Here is a 19,462-nt window from a genome sequence, read left to right on the forward strand (position 1 = left end):
ATGAACCTTATTCCACTCCACAGTGTTTGGCTTCCGGTCATAGAGTTTGGGCCGGAGCAGCTACAGTCACTGCTCAGTGTAAAGAGAGCGGCAGCACTTACCGCACCCCGGCACTGACTGACAGCCAGCTCAGCATTAGATCTGGCAGTCAGTCAGTGCCGGGGGTGCAGATTCAGCCGCTGCTCACTGTATACTGAGGAGAGACTGAAGCCGCGCCCCCAGGTACTGACTGATAGCCAGCTCAAATGTTGACCCGGCTGTCAGTCAGTGTCGGGGGCACGGTAACAGCCGCTGCTCTCTATACACTCAATAGTGACTGTAGTTGCGCCGGCCGAAACCCTATGACTGGAAACCGAACACTGCTAGGGAACATCTGCAGGTTAATAGTGTTATTTTACATGACAGGTTCCCTTTATGTGGTTGGGTTTCACATTCTCCTGCCAATCAGTCAATAAATCGGAGGATCCCAACAACGGTTTGCCATGACTACCAGCGGCCTGCAGAAGACCCCTGTCTCTGCCTCCATGGTTTTCCTATGAAGCCCGGTATGAATAGGATTGTTGCATCGGCATCTCTACCAGTTACCTGTTGTGCCCGCCAGCTTGCCTACCCGGAGCACCCGTCTGGCTATCAGCCGAATCAGCCTGCTTGTCTACCCGGACCACCCGTCAGCTTGCCTGCCGTGCTCATCCGCTGTACCGGGTAGTTCCTGCCATCTGACCCGTGGGAGTCACCTGCTCTCATACAAGGTCGGTCCCAGAGTGGCACCGTGTCCCTCTGCTCAGTCCCTCCCTGGTTCACGGAGTCGACTGAGCCGCCATGCGACCTTGGTCAGGCCGAGAAGATACTTAGTCACGCCCCTCTGGTCCCTCCTTGCACCGCAGCACAGAGGTTCCACCACCCGGATTCTTAACAGTTTGCACGGGCCATGGAACCCAGTGGCCCCCAGGCTCCTTCGCTTTCTGACCTGTACCACGAGGTTTCTCGTCAGAGATCCCAACAGGAAACTATCCTGACCTACTTGCGGTCTGTCAACTCCCGCCTGGACATGCTGTCCATCCCACCTGTATCCGTCTCGAGCCGAGCGGCACCCGCTCCAACGGCGCCTCTGCCTACTAGTGCCATGGCATCCGACCCTGGTCCCCGGCTCTCTGCACCTCCACGTTTTGGTTACCCCGTTGGGGTTTTCTAAACCAGTGCACGCTGCACTTTGAACTCCAGGCACATCAGTTTCCCTCCGACCGGGCCAAGGTGGCGTTCATCATGTCTCACCTCACCGGGGAAACATTGGCATGGCTAAACCCTCTATGTGAGAGAGGGGACCCCCAGGTGTCCGATCTTCCTGCTTTCCTCGCTGCCTTCCGGAAGGTCTTTGATGAGCCCGGACGAAAGACTTCTGTAACATACCTGGCGGCGTCCTTGCATGGTGGCCCATCTCCCACTGTGCAAGAGCGCGCACTTGATCTCCAGTCCAGAATGTCTCTCTGGCTTCCCTCCTTGCTGTCTGTTTGTCTGTTTTGGCTGCATAGGGCGACGCCCGCTGAACTTCCTGTTTCTTGTACCTGCTGCGGACACGCCCCTGTTGCACCTTCAGCCTATTGCTGTCCATCTTTGGGTATTTATACCACCTTCTTCCTCAAGATGGCGCCTGAGCATTGTGTCCTGTCAGTCGGCTTTTTGTCTCTGACATGCCAGGTCCTATCCTGTTTTCCTGCCTGTTTTCCAGTTCTGTGTCTGAACTGTGGTCTGTTCTTGTGAACACGCTTCTTGCCTGTTCTTTCGCCTTCTAGGGGCCGTATTCCTAGATCTGCCTGTCTGTGCCTTGCGGTATCTGTTCCCGTCTGAACAGAGTCCTGTTTGTGTCCCTGCCTTGCGGTATCTGTTCCTGTCTGAACTGAGTCCTGTCTATTTCTCCTGTCTTGCAGTATCAGTTCCTGTGTCTGAACTAAGTCCTGTCTATGTCTCCTGCCTTGCGGTATCAGTTCCCGTGTCTGAACTGAGTCCTGTCTGTGTACTCTTGCCTGCTGCCTTTCCTGGAGGCTGTATTTCCAGGCCTGTCTGAACACGCTCCTAGCCTGTTCCTCCCGCCTTCTAGGGGCCGATTACCTAGATCCGTTCCTGTATCTTGTCTGTCCTGTCTGAACACGCTCCTTGCCTGTTCGTCCCGCCTCTCTGGGGGCCGTATTCCCAGACCCGCTCCTGTATCCCGCTGCAGTGTCGGTCTCTTCCGTACACTCAGTTCCAGTCTGAACTCTCTCCTATCCTTTACCTGTTTTGCCTCTATGTCCGTTCCTTTCCTTTTTCTGCAGAGTCTGAACTCGTACCTAACTCCTGCTTGTTGTCTCTGTACTCCCGTTTGTGAGTTTGTGGTCCACTTGCTACTTCACTGCAAATACCCTGTGGGTATCTGGCTCTGCCTTTCCCTTCCTGTCTGTTCCGTGTGAACAGAGCCCTGTCCGTCCTGCTCTGACTCCTTGCTCACTGCTCCGGCAGCCTTGCTCCGCTCTGACCCTTTTGCTCACTGCTCCGGCAGCCTTGCTCCGCTCTGACCCTTTTGCTCACTGCTCCGGCAGTCCTGTCCTGCCCTGCTTCTGCCCGCTGCTCCGGCAGTCCTGTCCTGCCCTGCTTCTGCCCGCTGCTCCGGCAGTCCTGTCCTGCCCTGCTTCTGCCCGCTGCTCCGGCAGTCCTGTCCTGCCCTGCTTCTGCCCGCTGCTCCAGCAGTCCTGTCCTGCCCTGCTTGTGCTCGCTGCTCCTGCAGCCCTGTCCTGCTCTGTTCTTGCCCGCTGCTCCTGCAGCCCCGTCCTGCTCTGTTCTTGCCCACCGCTTCGGGCGTTCCCTCTCTGCTGTGGTTGTCTACCGCATCTGCGGTTCTGTGACCCAGTCTGTACTGGGTCTTAACCTTTCTGTGCTCCAGCCCGTCCTTTCGGCCAGTACCTCCCTGCCTGCATACTCGCCTGTATCCACCCATCTGCATACCTGCCGTGTTTGCTTACATCCACCAGTCTGTGCCAGCCTAACCTGCCTGTTCCAGTAATCCCAGTGTGGGTCAACCCCCGTGTCCGGAGTTTGACCTGTAGTAGCACCTGGTCCCTCTGCCCGGTTTCTCCCTGGTGCACTGGCGTCGTATGCCGTCGTGCCACCTTGGTCGCATCGGCCAGATACTTAGTCACGCCCCTCCAGGCACTTTCCGGTCCATGGTCCAGTGGAACCACAACACCCGCACACGCCAGTCAGTCCGGGCGTGTGCATAACAACTTCTACTGCCTCTTCTCTTCTCCGTCTCCGCCAAGGGAGTCTCACAGTGGGCCAGTATGCCATACATTTCCCCAGTCTCGCATCTGAGCTTGCCTGGAACAACGAGGCGCTGGTGTCAACCTTCTGGGAGGGTCTTTCCGGACGGATCAAGGACGAGCTAGCCAGTGGGGACATTCCTTCCACCCTGGACGACCTGGTGTCATTAGCTACCTGGATTGACATCCGTTTCTTGGAACGAGTTAAGGAGACTAACCGGGAAAGATTTCCTCATCTCGCTCCTGTATTCCAGAAACCTGTCTCCCAGTCCGCAATTCCCCGGGCACGCTCGCCCGAACCTATGCAAATTGACCAGACCAAGATGGTCAAGTCTCGCCAAGAAACGCGCCGAGCCGAGGGGAGCTGCTTCTACTGTGGCAGTAAGGAACATCTGATCCGCTCCTGTCCGGTGAAGCCGGGAAACTCCAGTGTCTAGGACCGCTCGGAGAGGTCGTCCTAGGCAAGAGTAAATCCTCTCCGTCCTTGACGCTATCTGTTTCTATTTCCAGTGGTGAGACCCGCTTCTTTGAGACCGCCCACCTGGATTCCGGAGCAGCTGGGAATCTCATTTCTCAGGCCCTTGTGGATCGGTATCAGATTCCTACCAAACGTCTGGCCGAACCATTGGCAGTCGCTTCCGTGGATGGGAGACTCCTTCCGGAGACCATCTTGCTAGTCACAGAGCCTGTAACCCTTCAGGTGGGAATGTTGCACTTGGAGAGGATCTCCTTTCATGTGCTATCCGGACTCTCTCACTCCCTTTTGCTAGGTCTACCCTGGCTACAAGGACATGAACCCGTCCTGAGTTGGCGATCTGGTGAGGTGCTCCGTTGGGGGCAGGATTGCCATGAGACATGCCTGGCTCCGGTTTGTCCGGCTCGACCTCCGTCTACTCCGGCTGAGCTACCTGGTCTGCCGGCACCCTACTGGTCCTATGCGGATGACTTCGACAAGAAGGAAGCTAAGACTCTACCACCTCATAGGCCGTATTGATTGCCCAATCGACCTGGTACCCGGTGCTTCTCCTCCCCGCGGGCGTATCTACCCCTTGTCGCTGCCTGAGACCCGGGCCATGTCTGAGTACATTGAGGAGAATCTTGCTAGGGGATTCATTCAGAAATCTACTTCCCCGGCTGGAGCAGGATTCTTCTTCGTTAAAAAGAAAGATGGCTCGCTACGGCCGTGTATTGACTACAGGGGTCTTAACCAGATTACCATCAAGAATAAGTACCCCCTGCCTCTCATCTCAGAGCTGTTCTACCACCTTAAAGGCACGAAGATCTTCACTAAGCTTGATATTCGTAGGGTGTACAATTTGGTCCAGATCCGCCAGGGAGACGAGTGGAAGACGGCAATCAACACCCGAGACAGTCACTATGAATACCGCGTTATGCCCTTTCGTCTCTAATGCCCCAGCCGTCTTCCAGGAGCTGGTTAACGACATCTTCCGTGATCGCTTGTATTCTTGTGTAGTGGTGTACCTGAACGATATCTTGGTCTTCTCTCAGGATCTGCCCACACACCAGAGGGATGTTCGTCAGGTTCTGCTTAGGCTCCGGCAGAATTGTCTCTACGCAAAATTTGAGAAATGTCTCTTCGAGCAGACTTCCCTTCCGTTCCTGGGATATATTATCTCCGAAACGGGTCTTCGGATGGACCCCGAGAAGGTTTCTGCCGTCTTAAAATGGCCCCGACCGGAGGGGTTGAAGGCGATTCAGCGATTCCTGGGCTTTGCAAATTATTACCGCCTCTTCATCCCTCATTTCTCCTCCCGGACCGCACCCATCTCCGCGCTCACCCGTAAGGGAGCAAATCCCAAGGAATGGACTTCCGAAGCGGAGGAGGCCTTAATCTCCCTAAAACAAGCTTTCTCCTTCGCCCCTGTGCTGCACAGTCCGGATTGCAACAAGCAGTTCTTCCTGGAGGTTGATGCTTCCTCCTCCGGAGCCGGAGCGGTGCTCACCCAGAAATCCCAGTTTGAGAAAATGGTAACCTGCGCCTTATTCTCCAAGCTCTTCTCCTAATCTGAGCGCAACTACTCCATAGGAGATCGTGAGCTGCTTGCCATCAAATTGGCGCTGGAGGAGTGGCGCTACCTGCTGGAAGATGCTCTGCACCCGGTGATCATCGACACAGACCACAAAAACCTGGCCTATTTACAAAACGCCCAGAGACTCAATCCGTGTCAGGCCCAGGAGTCTCTATTCTTTGCCCGATTCTGCTTTACTCTACATTACCGCCCTGCGGACAAGAACATTAAGGCCGACGCTCTATCCCGCTCATTACTGTCCTACTACCAAGAGGAGGAGCCTCTGCATATCACCAACCCCTCCAGAGTAATGACTGTAGCCCCGTTTGACCTGTCTCGACTTCCACCCGGTAAGACTTTTGTAGCTCTTCCGGATCGTAAGAAGGTTCTTCTCTGGGGTCATTCGTCCAAACTAGCTGGTCAGGCAGGCCAGAGGAAGTCCTTCCTGCTCATCGCCTGGCATTACTGGTGGCCTTTTCTACGCAAGGACGCTGCGGATTTCATCAAGGCTTGTTCCTCCTGTGCCCGTAACAAAGTTCCCAGGCATCTTCCCGCCGGCCGTCTCCTGCCTCTACCAGTACCTTCCTCTCCGTGGCAACACATTGCTGTGGACTTTATTACGGATCTCCCTGTTTCTGCCGGTTGTACGGTCATTTGGGTGGTCGCTGACCGCTTTTCTAAAATGGCCCACTTCATCCCTCTGCCTGGTCTCCCGTCCGCATCTGTGCTGGCTAAGGACTTCATCCACCACATCTTTCGTCTCCACGGCCTACCCCCCCCCACATTGTGTCTGATCGCGGGGTCCAGTTCACTTCGCGCTTCTGGAGAGCTACGTGTAAGTGCTGGATGTCACCCTGGATTTCTCCTCTGCTTATCATCCTCAGTCCAATGGTCAAGTGGAACGTATAAACCAGGTCCTTACCAGCTTTCTCCGGCATTTTGTCAATGCTCACCATAACGATTGGGTTGAGCTCCTACCATGGGCTGAGTTCTCCTATAACAACCATGAGAGTGAGTCTTCGTCCAAATCCCTGTTCTTTGTGGTCTACGGTCAACACCCCCGGATTCCGTTTCCCGTCAACGCTTCTGTGGACAATCTTGCCGCGGAGACTCAGGTCAGCGAATTTTCTACTATTTGGGAGGACACTAGATCCGCACTCCTTCAGTCCTCTGAGCAGATGAAGAAACATGCCGATAAGAGCGTCTGGATCCGCCTCAATTCCGTCCAGGAGACAGGGTCTGGCTCTCCTCCAAACATGTTCGGCTCAAAATACCATTGTATAAGTTGGGTCCGTGGTTCATCGGTCCGTTTGAGGTTCTCAAGCAAATGAATCCCGTGCCTTACAAGCTAAAACTTCCGGCCACCTTAAGGATTCCCAACTCCTTCCATGTATCTCTCCTCAAACCAGTTGTTCTTAAATTCTTTTTCTGACGATCCAGGTACCAATCCAGCTCCAGTCTCCGCTAAAGATGTCTATGAGGTAGAGAACAGTTTGGCCACCAAAAGGGTAAGAGGAAAAAACTTTTTTCTGGTGGACTGGAAGGGGTTTGGCCCAGAGGAGAGGTCTTGGGAACCCAGGGAGAACATCCATGCCCCTCTTCTTCTTAAAGAATTTCTTGCTGGCCTAAAAATAAGGGGGCGTAAAGAGGGGGGTACTGTAGCATCGGCGTCTCAGCCCCCTTCCAGGCAGAGAAGCAGTCCCCCTTACCGTCGCGGTCCTGCTCCAGCGTCTTCCGGCCTCTCTGCTGCTGCTTGTGCACGCAGCTTCCCTGGCACTGTGCTTAGGGCACGCGCGCTCCCTCCCTCTTAAACGGGCCGTGCGCGCCGTCCTAAAAAGTGCCCGGCCGATGGCCGGAGGACTTTCTCTATAAAAGACACCTCCTCCAACTTGGAGGTGCCCGTGCAAGGTTGTTGCTCTGTTATACTTACTTTGCTTCAGCCCTCAGGTCCTCTGCAAGTCAGTCCTGTCCGCCAGTCTGTTCTTCAGTCCAGTCCGCCAGTCTGACTACTATCCAGCCCGACAGTCTGCCTACAGTCCAGTCCGCCAGTCTGTCTATGGGCTCTGCCCGCCCGGTTACCTGGAAGCACCAGCCTGTTACCTGCGGAGCCCGCCAGCCTGCTTACCTGGAAGCTCCTGCCTGTACCTGCCGTGCCCGCCAGCCTGCTTACCTGGAAGCACCTGCCAGTTACCTGTTGTGCCCACCAGCTTGCCTACCCGGAGCACCCGTCTGGCTATCAGCCAGCTTGTCTACCCGGACCACCCGTCAGCCTGCCTGCCGTGCTCATCCGCTGTACCGGTCAGTTCCTGCCATCTGACCCGTGGGAGTCACCTGCTCTCATACAAAGTCGGCCCCAGAGTGGCACCTGGTCCCTCTGCTCGGTCCCTCCCTGGTTCACGAAGTCGACTGAGCCTCCGTGCGACCTTAGTCACGTCCCTCTGGTCCCTCCTTGCACTGCAGCACAGAGGTTCCACCACCCGGATCCGTACCACGGATCTTAGGTTGAAGTCGCCATTATTTTTGCTTTGTCTCCCAAAATGAGAAAATGTATTTATTTATTTTTTTTAAAAAAACAAACATATTTGGCATTTTCACTTCAGGATTTATCCCACACGGTAAACGCCATAAGGAGAAAAACATCAAAACATCAAAAACACCTCCCCAAAACTGCAATGAAAATACAAAGATCAAAAAGTCACAGATACCCCTAAAATGGTACCAATAAAAAGGTCAGTGCGCCATTCAAGAAGAGAAGCCCTCACACAACTCCGATAACGGAAGATAGTGATGGGTCAGGAACAGTTCTGAATATTTAACCCATAAAATACAGTACAGACAAAATTTGGACACACCTTCTCATTTAAAGATGTTTCTGTATTTTCATGACTAAGAAAATTGTATATTCACACTGAAGGCATCAAAACTATGAATTACCACATGTGGAATTATATACTTAACAAAAAAAGTGTGAAACAACTGAAAATATGTCTTATATTCTAGGTTCTTCAAAGTAGCCACCTTTTGCTTTGATGACTGCTTTGCACACTCTTGGCATTCTCTTGATGAGCTTCAAGAGGTAGTCACCGGAAATGGTCTTCCAACAATCTTGAAGGAGTTCCCAGAGATGCTTAGCACTTGTTGGCCCTTTTGCCTTCACTCTGCGGTCCAGCTCACCCCAAACCATCTCGATTGGGTTCAGGTCTGGTGACTGTGGAGGCCAGGTCATCTGGCGTAGCACCCCATTACTCTCCATCTTGGTCAAATAGCCCTTACACAGCCTGGAGGTGTGTTTGGGGTCATTGTCCTGTTGAAAAATAAATGATGGTCCAACTAAACGCAAACCGGATGGAATAGCATGTCACTGCAAGATGCTGTGGTAGCCATGCTGGTTCAGTATGCCTTCAATTTTGAATAAATCCCTAACAGTGTCACCAGCAAAGCACCCCCAAACCATCAGACCTCCTCCTCAATGCTTCACGGTGGGCACCAGGCATGTAGAGTCCATCCGTTCACCTTTTCTGTGTCGCACAAAGACACGGTGGTTGGAACCAAAGATCTCAAATTTGGACTCATAAGACCAAAGCACAGATTTCCACTGGTCTAATGTCCATTCCTTGTGTTCTTTAGCCCAAACAAGTCTCTTCTGCTTGTTGCCTGTCCTTAGCAGTGGTTTCCTAGCAGCTATTTTACCATGAAGGCCTGCTGCACAAAGTCTCCTCTTAACAGTTGTTGAAGAGATGTGTCTGCTACTAGAACTCTGTGTGGCATTGACCCGGTCTCTAATCTGAGCTGCTGTTAACCTGCGATTTCTGAGGCTGGTGACTCAGATAAACTTATCCTCAGAAGCAGAGGTGACTCTTGGTCTTCCTTTCCTGGGGCGGTCCTGTGAGCCAGTTTCTTTGTAGCGCTTGATGGTTTTTGCAACTGCACTTGGAGACACTTTCAAAGTTTTCCCAATTTTTCGCACTGACTGACCTTCATTTCTTAAAGTAATGATGGCCACTCGTTTTTCTTTACTTAGAATTTGTATTATGGCAAGAAAAAAGCAGCTAACAGTCTATTCAGTAGGACTATCAGCTGTGTATCCACCTGACTTCGGCACAACACAACTGACAGTCCCAACCCCATTTATAAGGCAATTAATCCCACTTATTAAACCTGACAGGGCACACCTGTGAAGTGAAAACCATTTCTGGTGACTACCTCTTGAAGCTCATCAAGAGAATGCCAAGAGTGCAAAGCAGTCATCAAGGCTAAAGGTGGCTACTTTGAAGAACCTAGAATATAAGACATATTTTCAGTTGTTTCACACTTTTTTGTTAAGTATATAATTCCACATGTGTTAATTCATAGTTTTGATGCCTTCAGTGTGAATGTACAATTTTCAAAGTCATGAAAATACAGAAAAATCTTTAAATGAGGTGTGTCCAAACTTTTGGTCTGTACTGTATATTCTAAAAAAAAAAAAAAATGGAAGTTTGGAATCACCGTAACTGTACTGACCGGGAAATTCACAGCGAGGTTACAAAACCCAAAACATAAATGTGGAATAGCGGTTTTTTTTTATTAACTGTTTGGCTTCATCTGGAATTTTTCCTGTTTTTCGGCACATTACATGGTAAAATGCACAATTTGTCATGTAAAAAACAGAAGAGCTCAAACATCTGTGGATGGAAAAATATAAATATTATGGCCTATAGAAGAAGGGGAGGTAAGAAAAAATGAAAAAAATGGAAATTTGCCCTATCGGGATGGGTTTGAAACTTTGACATTGACTCCTAGGATTTCTAAATCCTGTAGATGGCGCTAGAGACCCTGTTCTCTGCATCTGGCAAAAGGAAATTTGCATATCTTATTTCCCATGGGGCATTGGATGGCCTATAACTCTCCGTACTCAGAATCTCCGCTCTCCTCCAGGAGACACATTCCCCCTATAGAGAGGAGTGCGCGGTGATCCGACCTTCTTCTCCAGTACGGAAAGTTCTGTGCTTCTCTGCCTGCAGAGCGAGTGGTGAATAAACGCGGGGGCCGAGAACTGCTGGAGCCTCCATGTCAGGCTCTGGGGGGTGATCGGCTCCACCACGCTCCATCTTTATGTCAGGACTCGTGTTTCGGGGTCTGAGGGACGGTCCGGTGCCGATATTTATCCAGGAGTTTGTGCTCAGTACGGAGAAAGTGATTTGTCACAAAGAAGAAGAATGAACAGAGGAGACCAAGGAAGGTCACACAAGTGTCAGCCAAGAGGGAGGAGCCGAACATCCAACCACGACTGATGACGACATTGAGCCTGCACCGATTCTGAGGGACGGACGAGCGACAGCGGATTAGGGGGAAAATCATCAGTAAATTAACCCCGACTCTGCTGAGTAACAATCCACAACAGACTCAGGTACCAAAAGATCTCATAGGAGAGAACAGACAGAAGCGCTGGGATTATTAAACAACATGTATGTAAGTACCTGGATAAGAATGAAGTGATTAACCAGAGTCAGCATGGGTTTGTAACTAACAAGTCATGTCAGACTAACTTAATTTCCTTCTATGATGGAATCACTGACTGGGTGGATTAGGGAAATGCTGTAGATATAGTATATCTTGACTTCAGCAAAGCATTTGACAAAGTATCTCACACCATCCTTATTGAAAAAATGACCAAGTATGCAATGGACCAGGCAACTGTTAGGTGGATTCATAACTGGCTTAGTGATCGGACTCAAAGGGTGGTTGTAAATGGTTTCACATCCAGCTGGATGAATGTCTCAAGTGGGGTACCACAGGGCTCCGTCCTGGGACCTGTATTGTTCAACATCTTTATCAATGATTTAGATGAAGGAATTGAAGGTAAACTGATTAAATTTGCTGATGACACAAAGCTAGGAGGGATAGCTAATACTAGAGAAGAGAGAGAGGATTCAAAAAGACCTAAATAAGCTGGAGCAGTGGGCAGCAACCAACAGAATGGTTTTTAACAGGGAAAAATGCAAAGTACTACATCTGGGCAATAAAAATGAAAAAAGCATATACAGAATGGGAGGAATAGAGCTAAGCAACAGTACATGTGAAAAAGACTTAGGTATACTAATAGATCATAGACTGAACATGAGTCAACAGTGTGATGCAGCAGCAAAAAAGGCAAATACAATTCTGGGATGTATTAACAGAAGCATACAGTCTAGATCACGTGAACTCATTATCGCACTTTACTCCTCTTTGGTCAGACCTCATCTGGAATACTGTGTACAGTTTTGGGCACCACATTTTAAAAAAGACATAGACAAACTGGAGCAAGTTCAGAGAAGAGCGACCAGAATGGTGACTGGTCTGCAAACTATGTCCTATGAGGAACGGTTGCAGGATTTGGGAATGTTTAGCTTGCAAAAAAGAAGACTGAGAGGAGACTTAATAGCTGTCTACAAATATGTCAAGGGCTGTCACATTGTAGAAGGATCATCTTTATTCTCATTTGCACAAGGAAAGACTAGAAGCAATGGGATGAAACTAAATGGGAGGAGACACAGATTAGATATTATAAAAAACTTTTTGACAGTTAGGGTGATTAATGAGTCGAACAGGCTGCCACGAGAGGTGGTGAGTTCCCCTTCAATTGACATCTTCAAACAGAGGCTGGACAGACATCTGTCTGAGATGATTTAGTGAATCCTGCTTTGAGCAGGGGGTTGGACCAGATGACCCAGGAGGTCCCTTCCAACTCTACCATTCTATGATTCTATTCTATGATTCTATGATCTGCAGACAAAATGTGACCGATGCTCTAAAGAAGGTGAAAGATTCTGAAAGAAGCCGCCGAGGACGAAGACTCAAGACTGATGAAGACGACAGCGGAGAAACCGCGACTCACAGATCAGAAGAGAAGAATCAGGGAATGAAAGCTGTGAGAAAATGTAGAGAAAACCAGAGCAAGTCTGGAGAAAAATCATCTATTATAGGACGAGGCCGAGAGACGTCATCACATCCACCGGAGCCAACAAGAGTCTCCTCTCACCTGGTGATGTCAGAGGCCGGAGCTCCTCCATCATCACCTCCTGGTACCGATCCTGGTGTCCTTCTAGATACTCCCACTCCTCCATGGAGAGATAGACAGCGACGTCCTGACACCTTATAGGAACCTGACAACAACGACACTGTCATCACCCAGAATCCTCCAGTGCTGCCCTGTATAATGTCCCAGCAGTCACCTCTCCGCTCATCACCCAGAATCCTCCAGTGCCGTCCTGTATAATGTCCCAGCAGTCACCTCTCCGCTCATCACCCAGAATCCTCCAGTGCTATCCTGTATAATGTCCCAGCAGTCACCTCTCCGGTCATCACCCAGAATCCTCCAGTGCTGCCCTGTATAATGTCCCAGCAGTCACCTCTCTGGTCATCACCCAGAATCCTCCAGTGCTGTCCTGTATAATGTCCCAGCATTCCCCTCTCCGGTCATCACCCAGAATCCTCCAGTGCTGTCCTGAATAATGTCCCAGCAGTCACCTCTCCGGTCATCACCCAGAATCCTCCAGTGCTGTCCAGTATAATGTCACAGAAGTAACCTCTCCGGTCATCACCCAGAATCCTCCAGTGCTGTCCTGTATAATGTCCCAGCAATCACCTCTCCGGTCATCACCCAGAATCCTCCAGTGCTGTCTTGTATAATGTCCCAGCAGTCACCTCTCCGGTCATCACCCAGAATCCTCCAGTGCCGTCCTGTATAATGTCCCAGCAGTCACCTCTCCGCTCATCACCCAGAATCCTCCAGTGCCGTCCTGTATAATGTCCCAGCAGTCACCTCTCCGGTCATCACCCAGAAACCTCCAGTGCTGTCTTGTATAGTGTCCCAGCAGTCACCTCTCCGATCATCACCCAGAATCCTCCATTGCTGTCCTGTATAATGTCCCAGCAGTCACCTCTCCAGTCATCATCCAGAATCCTCCAGTGCTGTCTTGTATAATGTCCCAGAAGTCACCTCTCTGGTCATCCCCCAGTGTCGTCCTGTATAATGTCCCAGCAGTCACCTCTCCGCTCATCACCCAGAATCCTCCATTGCTGTCCTGTATAATGTCCCAGCAGTCACCTCTCCGGTCATCACCCAGAATCCTCCAGTGCTGTCCTGTATAATGTTCCAGCAGTCACCTCTCAGGTCATCACCCAGAATCCTCCAGTGCTGTCTTGTATATTGTCCCAGAAGTCACCTCTCTGGTCATCCCCCAGTGCCGTCCTGTATAATGTCTCAGCAGTCACCTCTCTGGTCATCACCCAGAATCCTCCAGTGCTGTCTTGTATAATGTCCCAGCAGTCACTTCTCCGGTCATCCCCCAGAATCCTCCAGTGCTGTCCTGTATAATGTCCCAGCAGTCACCTCTCCAGTCATCACCCAGAATCCTCCAGTGCCGTCCTGTATAATGTCCCAGCAGTCACCTCTCCGCTCAGCAGCTTAATCATCTTGTTGCTGAGCTCTAGGATCTTCTTCTTCCTCCTCTCATGTATCGGGGGGTGCGGGGAAGGCTCTGTGATGGGGTCCGGGCTCCGCCCTCCTGACTCCTGGAGATGGATGATGGGAGTCACACCCTCCCCCGGTGTCTTCCTCACTATTGTGTAATCCTGTGTATGGAGAGAGACACTTAGGGAGAATAATTCCTTCCCGACTCCAGATCTGACAATCAGTAGAAATCCCGGGATCAATAACCGTCTCCGGTAATCGGGGGCTATAACCTGGAATATTATTACACTCAGGACAGACATCCAGGCCCCTCTACAGCTCTTATAGGGAATCCCCATGACAACTCCTCCTGGCAGAGAGCTGCACACAATCACTGCTCTTACAGTAAAGAATCCTTCTCTTCCTCTTCTGGATTTCCTCTTCCCGATGTCGGACTTGTTACATAACACAATAAAGCTGATAGAAATGTAGAGGAGTTACCTCTCCGCTCAGCAGGGAGATGATCTCCAGGGTGAAGTGTAATAATCTTCTGGTGGTCTCGTCCTCGTCCATCCTCGGGGTCATTCAGGAGAAGGAGGGATGAGCACTGGATCAGCTGGAGGGATCTCGTCCTGCCGGCGTCTTCATGATAAAGGAGAAGATGGAGATCACAGGGGACAATATAACGACAATCACTGAATTCTGCCCCAAATATCCGACATTTATCAGGAAGAATCTGGAGGAAAAGACACAAACTCCACCGCGGCCTCCTCCACCGATCTGACCGCTCATTATCAGCCTCGTAGGAGGACGGTCACCGTGGTAACTACAGCGCCAGCGGAGGACGGTCACCGTGGTAACTACAGCGCCAGCGGAGGACGGTCACCGTGGTAACTGCATCTCCAGAGGGGGTCAGTCACCGTGGTAACTACACCTCCAGCGGGGGACGGTCACCGTGGTAACTACACCTCCAGTGGCGGCGGTCACCGTGGTAACTACACCTCCAGCGTGGGACGGTCATCGTGGTAACTACACCTCCCGCGGGGGACGATCACAGTGGTAACTACAGCGCCAGCAGAGGACGGTCATCGGTTACCGTGTTAACTACACCGCCAGCAGAGGTCGGTCACCGTGGTAACTACACCGCCAGCGGGGTACGATCACCGTGGTAACTCCACCTCAAGTGGCGGCGGTCACCGTGGTAACTACACCTCCAGCGGGGGACGGTCATCGTGGTATCTGCATCTCCAGCGGGGGACGGTCACTGTGGTAACTCCACCTCCAGCAGCGGCGGTCACAGTGGTAACTCCACCTCCAGCGGGGGACGGTCACCGTGGTAACTCCACCTCCAGCGGGGGCGGTGAGGTGAGGAGGAGCCGCTGCACATCCCCCATACAACACTGAGGAGCCGCAGTCACATGGAGCAGGAGCCTCCACAGGAACAGCTCTGATCTCACCCCACACTCTCCTCTCACAGATTCACCACAAACCCTCCCTGTAATCTCACCGGAATGGCGGGAAGCGGAAACCTGCTGCTGGCTGATACCAGAGAGCAAGAGCTGCGCACAACCAGGACGGAGCTACTGCACTGAGAGCGGGAGGACCTGTGGTGACGTCACCGCCATGTGATCAGGGGGCGGAGCTCAGGAGAGAAGTGGTGAATGACCTGTGGTGACGTCACCGCCATGTGATCAGGAGGCGGGGCTCAAGAGAAGGGTGGAGGACCTGTGGTGACGTCACCGCCATATGATCAGGGGCGGAGCTCAGGAGAGAAGTGAAGGACATGTGATGTGATGACGTCACCGCAGCTCCTCCCGCTCGGTATAGGTCTGTGTTGCGCTCTGTTGCTCTCTGGTGTCAGCCCCAGTGGTGATGGATGGAGTCACAGCGGAGGCTGCTGTCTGTGTACAGGGCGGGGACTCCAGCACTGAGCCCTCAGCATGTGGGGCCCCGGGCCACGAAGAAGACGCCGCAGCTCCGAGAGGAGCCGCGCCCTGTGTGTACAGAGGCCAAGAAACTGCAGCAGAACCAAGATCCTGAGCCGGAGGAGACGCTGCGGAGTGTAGGAGCGCGTTCACACTGCGCCGCTTCACAGCCAGAACCCGAGAGAAAGGCAACGAAGAAGTAACAAGCAGTGCTCGGCCACGCCCCTCCTCAGAGCTCCGCCCATGCCCCTCCTCGGAGCTCCGCCCACGTCCCTCAGAGCTCCTCCCCCTCCTCAGAGCTCCGCCCACGCCCCTCCTCAGAGCCCCGCCCCCTCCTCAGAGCTCCGCCCCTCCTCAGAGCTCCGCCCACTCCTCGGTGTCAGTGCAGAGGTGAGGAGATGGAGTTCCTGCTCTGAGGCTCCTGTGCACACAGCGCGGTCTATAAGGACGAGTCCTACAGCCGCTCCATACTGGTTATACTGAGGGGGCGTCACACAGGGGGCCGGCACTAATCAGGGGGCTTCTAAGGCGATTGCTCACTCTATCTCTCTGGAGGACATACTGTGCGGCTGTATAAGGGGCTGTGCACACGGGCAGTAATGGCGGCATGTGGGAGGTACATGGGGTGCAGGCTGTATGCGGGGGTACATGGGGTGCTGGCTGTATTTGGGAGGTACATGGGGTGCTGGCTGTATTTGGGAGGTACATGGGGTGCTGGCTGTATTTGGGAGGTACATGGGGTGCTGGCTGTATTTGGGGGGTACATGGGGTGCTGGCTGTATTTGGGGGGTACATGGGGTGCTGGCTGTATGCGGGGGTACATGGGGTGCTGGCTGTATTTGGGGGGTACATGGGGTGCTGGCTGTATTTGGGAGGTACATGGGGTGCTGGCTGTATTTGGGAGGTACATGGGGTGCTGGCTGTATTTGGGAGGTACATGGGGTGCTGGCTGTATTTGGGGGGTACATGGGGTGCTGGCTGTATTTGGGAGGTACATGGGGTGCTGGCTGTATATGGGAGGTACATGGGGTGCTGGCTGTATTTGGGGGGTACATGGGGTGCTGGCTGTATTTGGGAGGTACATGGGGTGCTGGCTGTATTTGGGGGGTACATGGGGTGCTGGCTGTATTTGGGAGGTACATGGGGTGCTGGCTGTATTTGGGAGGTACATGGGGTGCTGGCTGTATTTGGGGGGTACATGGGGTGCTGGCTGTATTTGGGAGGTACATGGGTTGCTGGCTGTATTTGGGAGGTACATGGGGTGCTGGCTGTATTTGGGAGGTACATGGGGTGCTGGCTGTATTTGGGAGGTGCATGGGGTGCTGGCTGTATTTGGGAAGTGCATGGGGTGCTGGCTGTATTTGGGGGGTACATGGGGTGCTGGCTGTATTTGGGAGGTACATGGGGTGCTGGCTGTATTTGGGAGGTGCATGGGGTGCTGGCTGTATTTGGGGGGTACATGGGGTGCTGGCTGTATTTGGGAGGTACATGGGGTGCTGGCTGTATTTGGGGGGTACATGGGGTGCTGGCTGTATTTGGGAGGTACACGGGGTGCTGGCTCAGTGGTGGGTACATGGGGTGCTGGCTGTATTTGGGAGGTACATGGGGTGCTGGCTGTATTTGGGGGGTACATGGGGTGCTGGCTGTATTTGGGAGGTACACGGGGTGCTGGCTGTATTTGGGGGGTACATGGGGTGCTGGCTGTATTTGGGAGGTACATGGGGTGCTGGCTGTATATGGGAGGTACATGGGGTGCTGGCTGTATTTAGGAGGTACATGGGGTGCTGGCTGTATTTGGGAGGTACATGGGGTGCTGGCTGCATAGGGGGTACACGGGGTGCTGGCTGTATATGGGAGGTACATGGGATGCTGGCTGTATTTGGGAGGTACATGGGGTGCTGGCTGTATTTGGGAGGTACATGGGGTGCTGGCTGTATTTGGGAGGTACATGGGGTGCTGGCTGCATAGGGGGTACACGGGGGTGCTGGCTGTATATGGGAGGTACATGGGATGCTGGCTGTATTTGGGAGGTACATGGGGTGCTGGCTGTATTTGGGAGGTACATGGGGTGCTGGCTGTATTTGGGAGGTACATGGGGTGCTGGCTGCATAGGGGGTACACGGGGTGCTGGCTGAGTGGTGGGTACATGGGGTGCTGGCTGTATATGGGAGGTACATGGGGTGCTGGCTGTATATGGGAGGTACATGGGGTGCTGGCTGTATTTGGGAGGTACATGGGGTGCTGGCTGTATTTGGGAGGTACATGGGGTGCTGGCTGTATTTGGGAGGTACATGGGGTGCTGGCTGTATTTGGGAGGTACATGGGGTGCTGGCTGTATTTGGGAGGTACATGGGGTGCCTCTTGAGGCATGATGCCTCTTGAGAAAGCCCTCAGTTAAGGGGCGAAACGCGCGTCGAGGCTCTATTTGGGCCACCTGGTACCTTTAGTTCTTCTGTTCCTTGGTCTGTCTATTATCTTCATTTATATTTGTGACTGGTAAGCAATATCTGTGTTTGTATTGACACTTTATACACACCTGCACACTTGTGCGGACTTGTGCATATGTATGGTATATGTCATTTGCACTTTTCTTGCTTACCTCTCCTCTCTCCTCTCTCTTCCTCTTTGGGGAAATTTTTTTTTCTGTTATATATACTCTGTATACACATTACTATGTGCTGCACTTTGTAACCTGTTATCTATTCTATGTCGCCATTCGTTGTGGCTGCTTTTATATTTGGTATCTAATAAAGCTATTTTGATTTTATGCCTATATGTACTCTGCTTCTCCTGTCATATTTATATCTAATGTTGAGTAGGCTTGTCGTAACTATAAGCCATGCACTTTTTAGCTGGCTTTTTGCCACGATTATATAAAAAATTAAGGCCCTTCTGTGTATATCCAATCAATCCCTGCCTGAGCATTGTGTTTCATTCAGTGTGTGCTTGCACTCTGAAGGTGCCAGGTCCCGTTCTGTGTTCTCTTGTCTGCCTATCCTGGAGGCTGTATTTCCAGGCCTGTCTGAACTCGCTCCTAGCCTGTTCCTCCCGCCATCTAGGGGCCGATTACCTAGACCCGCTCCTGTATCTTGTCTGTCCTGTCTGAACACGCTCCTTGCCTGTTCGTCCCGCCTCTCTGGGGGCCGTATTCCCAGACCCGCTCCTGTATCCCGCTGCAGTGTCGGTCTCTTCCGTACACTCAGTTCCAGTCTGAGCTCTCTCCTATCCTTTACCTGTTTTGCCTCTATGTCCGTTCCTTTCCTTTTTCTGCAGAGTCTGAACTCGTACCTAACTCCTGCTTGTTGTCTCTGTACTCCCATTTGTGAGTTTGTGGTCCACTCGCTGCTTCACTGCGGGTGCCCTGTGGGTGTCTGGCTCTGCCTTTCCCTTCCTGTCTGTTCCGTGTGAACAGAGCCCTGTCCGTCCTGCTCTGACTCCTTGCTCACTGCTCCGGCAGTCTCGCTCCGCTCTTATCCTTTTGCTCACTGCTCCGGCAGTCTTCCTCTGACTCCTTGCTCACTGCTCCAGGCGGCCTCGTCCTGCTCTGACTCCTTACTCACTGCTCCGGCAGTCTCGCTCAGCTCTGACCCTTTGCTCACCGCTCCTGGCGGTCTCGTCCTGCTCTGCTCTTGCTCACCGCTCCAGGCGGTCTCGTCCTGCTCTGCTCTTGCTCACCGCTCCAGGCGGTCTCGTCCTGCTCTGCTCTTGCTCACCGCTCCAGGCGGTCTCGTCCTGCTCTGCTCTTGCTCACCGCTCCAGGCGGTCTCGTCCTGCTCTGCTCTTGCTCACCGCTCCAGGCGG

At 52.4% G+C, this 19,462-nt stretch overlaps 1 protein-coding gene across 1 annotated transcript; it reads right to left on the minus strand.

The window, feature by feature from the left end:
- Positions 1–7,967: 7,967 nt before the first annotated feature.
- LOC141150515 (gastrula zinc finger protein XlCGF66.1-like) lies at positions 7,968–15,361 on the minus strand. The gene is made up of 5 exons (XM_073636986.1): positions 15,244–15,361; positions 14,238–14,378; positions 13,736–13,918; positions 12,324–12,447; positions 7,968–7,987 (listed from the first exon to the last, which is right to left on the minus strand). The coding sequence occupies exons 2-5, from the start codon at positions 14,319–14,321 to the stop codon at positions 7,968–7,970; spliced, it is 411 nt and encodes a 136-aa protein (XP_073493087.1). The 5' UTR covers positions 14,322–14,378; positions 15,244–15,361.
- Positions 15,362–19,462: the final 4,101 nt, after the last annotated feature.

This window comes from Phyllobates terribilis, unplaced genomic scaffold (assembly GCF_046119375.1).
Source record: "Phyllobates terribilis strain yellow unplaced genomic scaffold, ASM4611937v1 Scaffold_1__5_contigs__length_1240528914, whole genome shotgun sequence".
Classification (NCBI taxonomy): domain Eukaryota; kingdom Metazoa; phylum Chordata; class Amphibia; order Anura; family Dendrobatidae; genus Phyllobates; species Phyllobates terribilis.

Excerpts from the sequence above, each read along its gene's own strand:
- LOC141150515 (XM_073636986.1), bottom strand. The coding sequence starts at position 14,321 with ATGACCCCGAGGATGGACGAGGACGAGACCACCAGAAGATTATTACAC. Across the intron at positions 13,919-14,237 it reads TCTCCCTGCTGAGCGGAGAG|GATTACACAATAGTGAGGAA; the intron begins GTAACTCCTCTA and ends CTCCATACACAG. Across the intron at positions 12,448-13,735 it reads TTAAGCTGCTGAGCGGAGAG|GTTCCTATAAGGTGTCAGGA; the intron begins GTGACTGCTGGG and ends CGTTGTTGTCAG.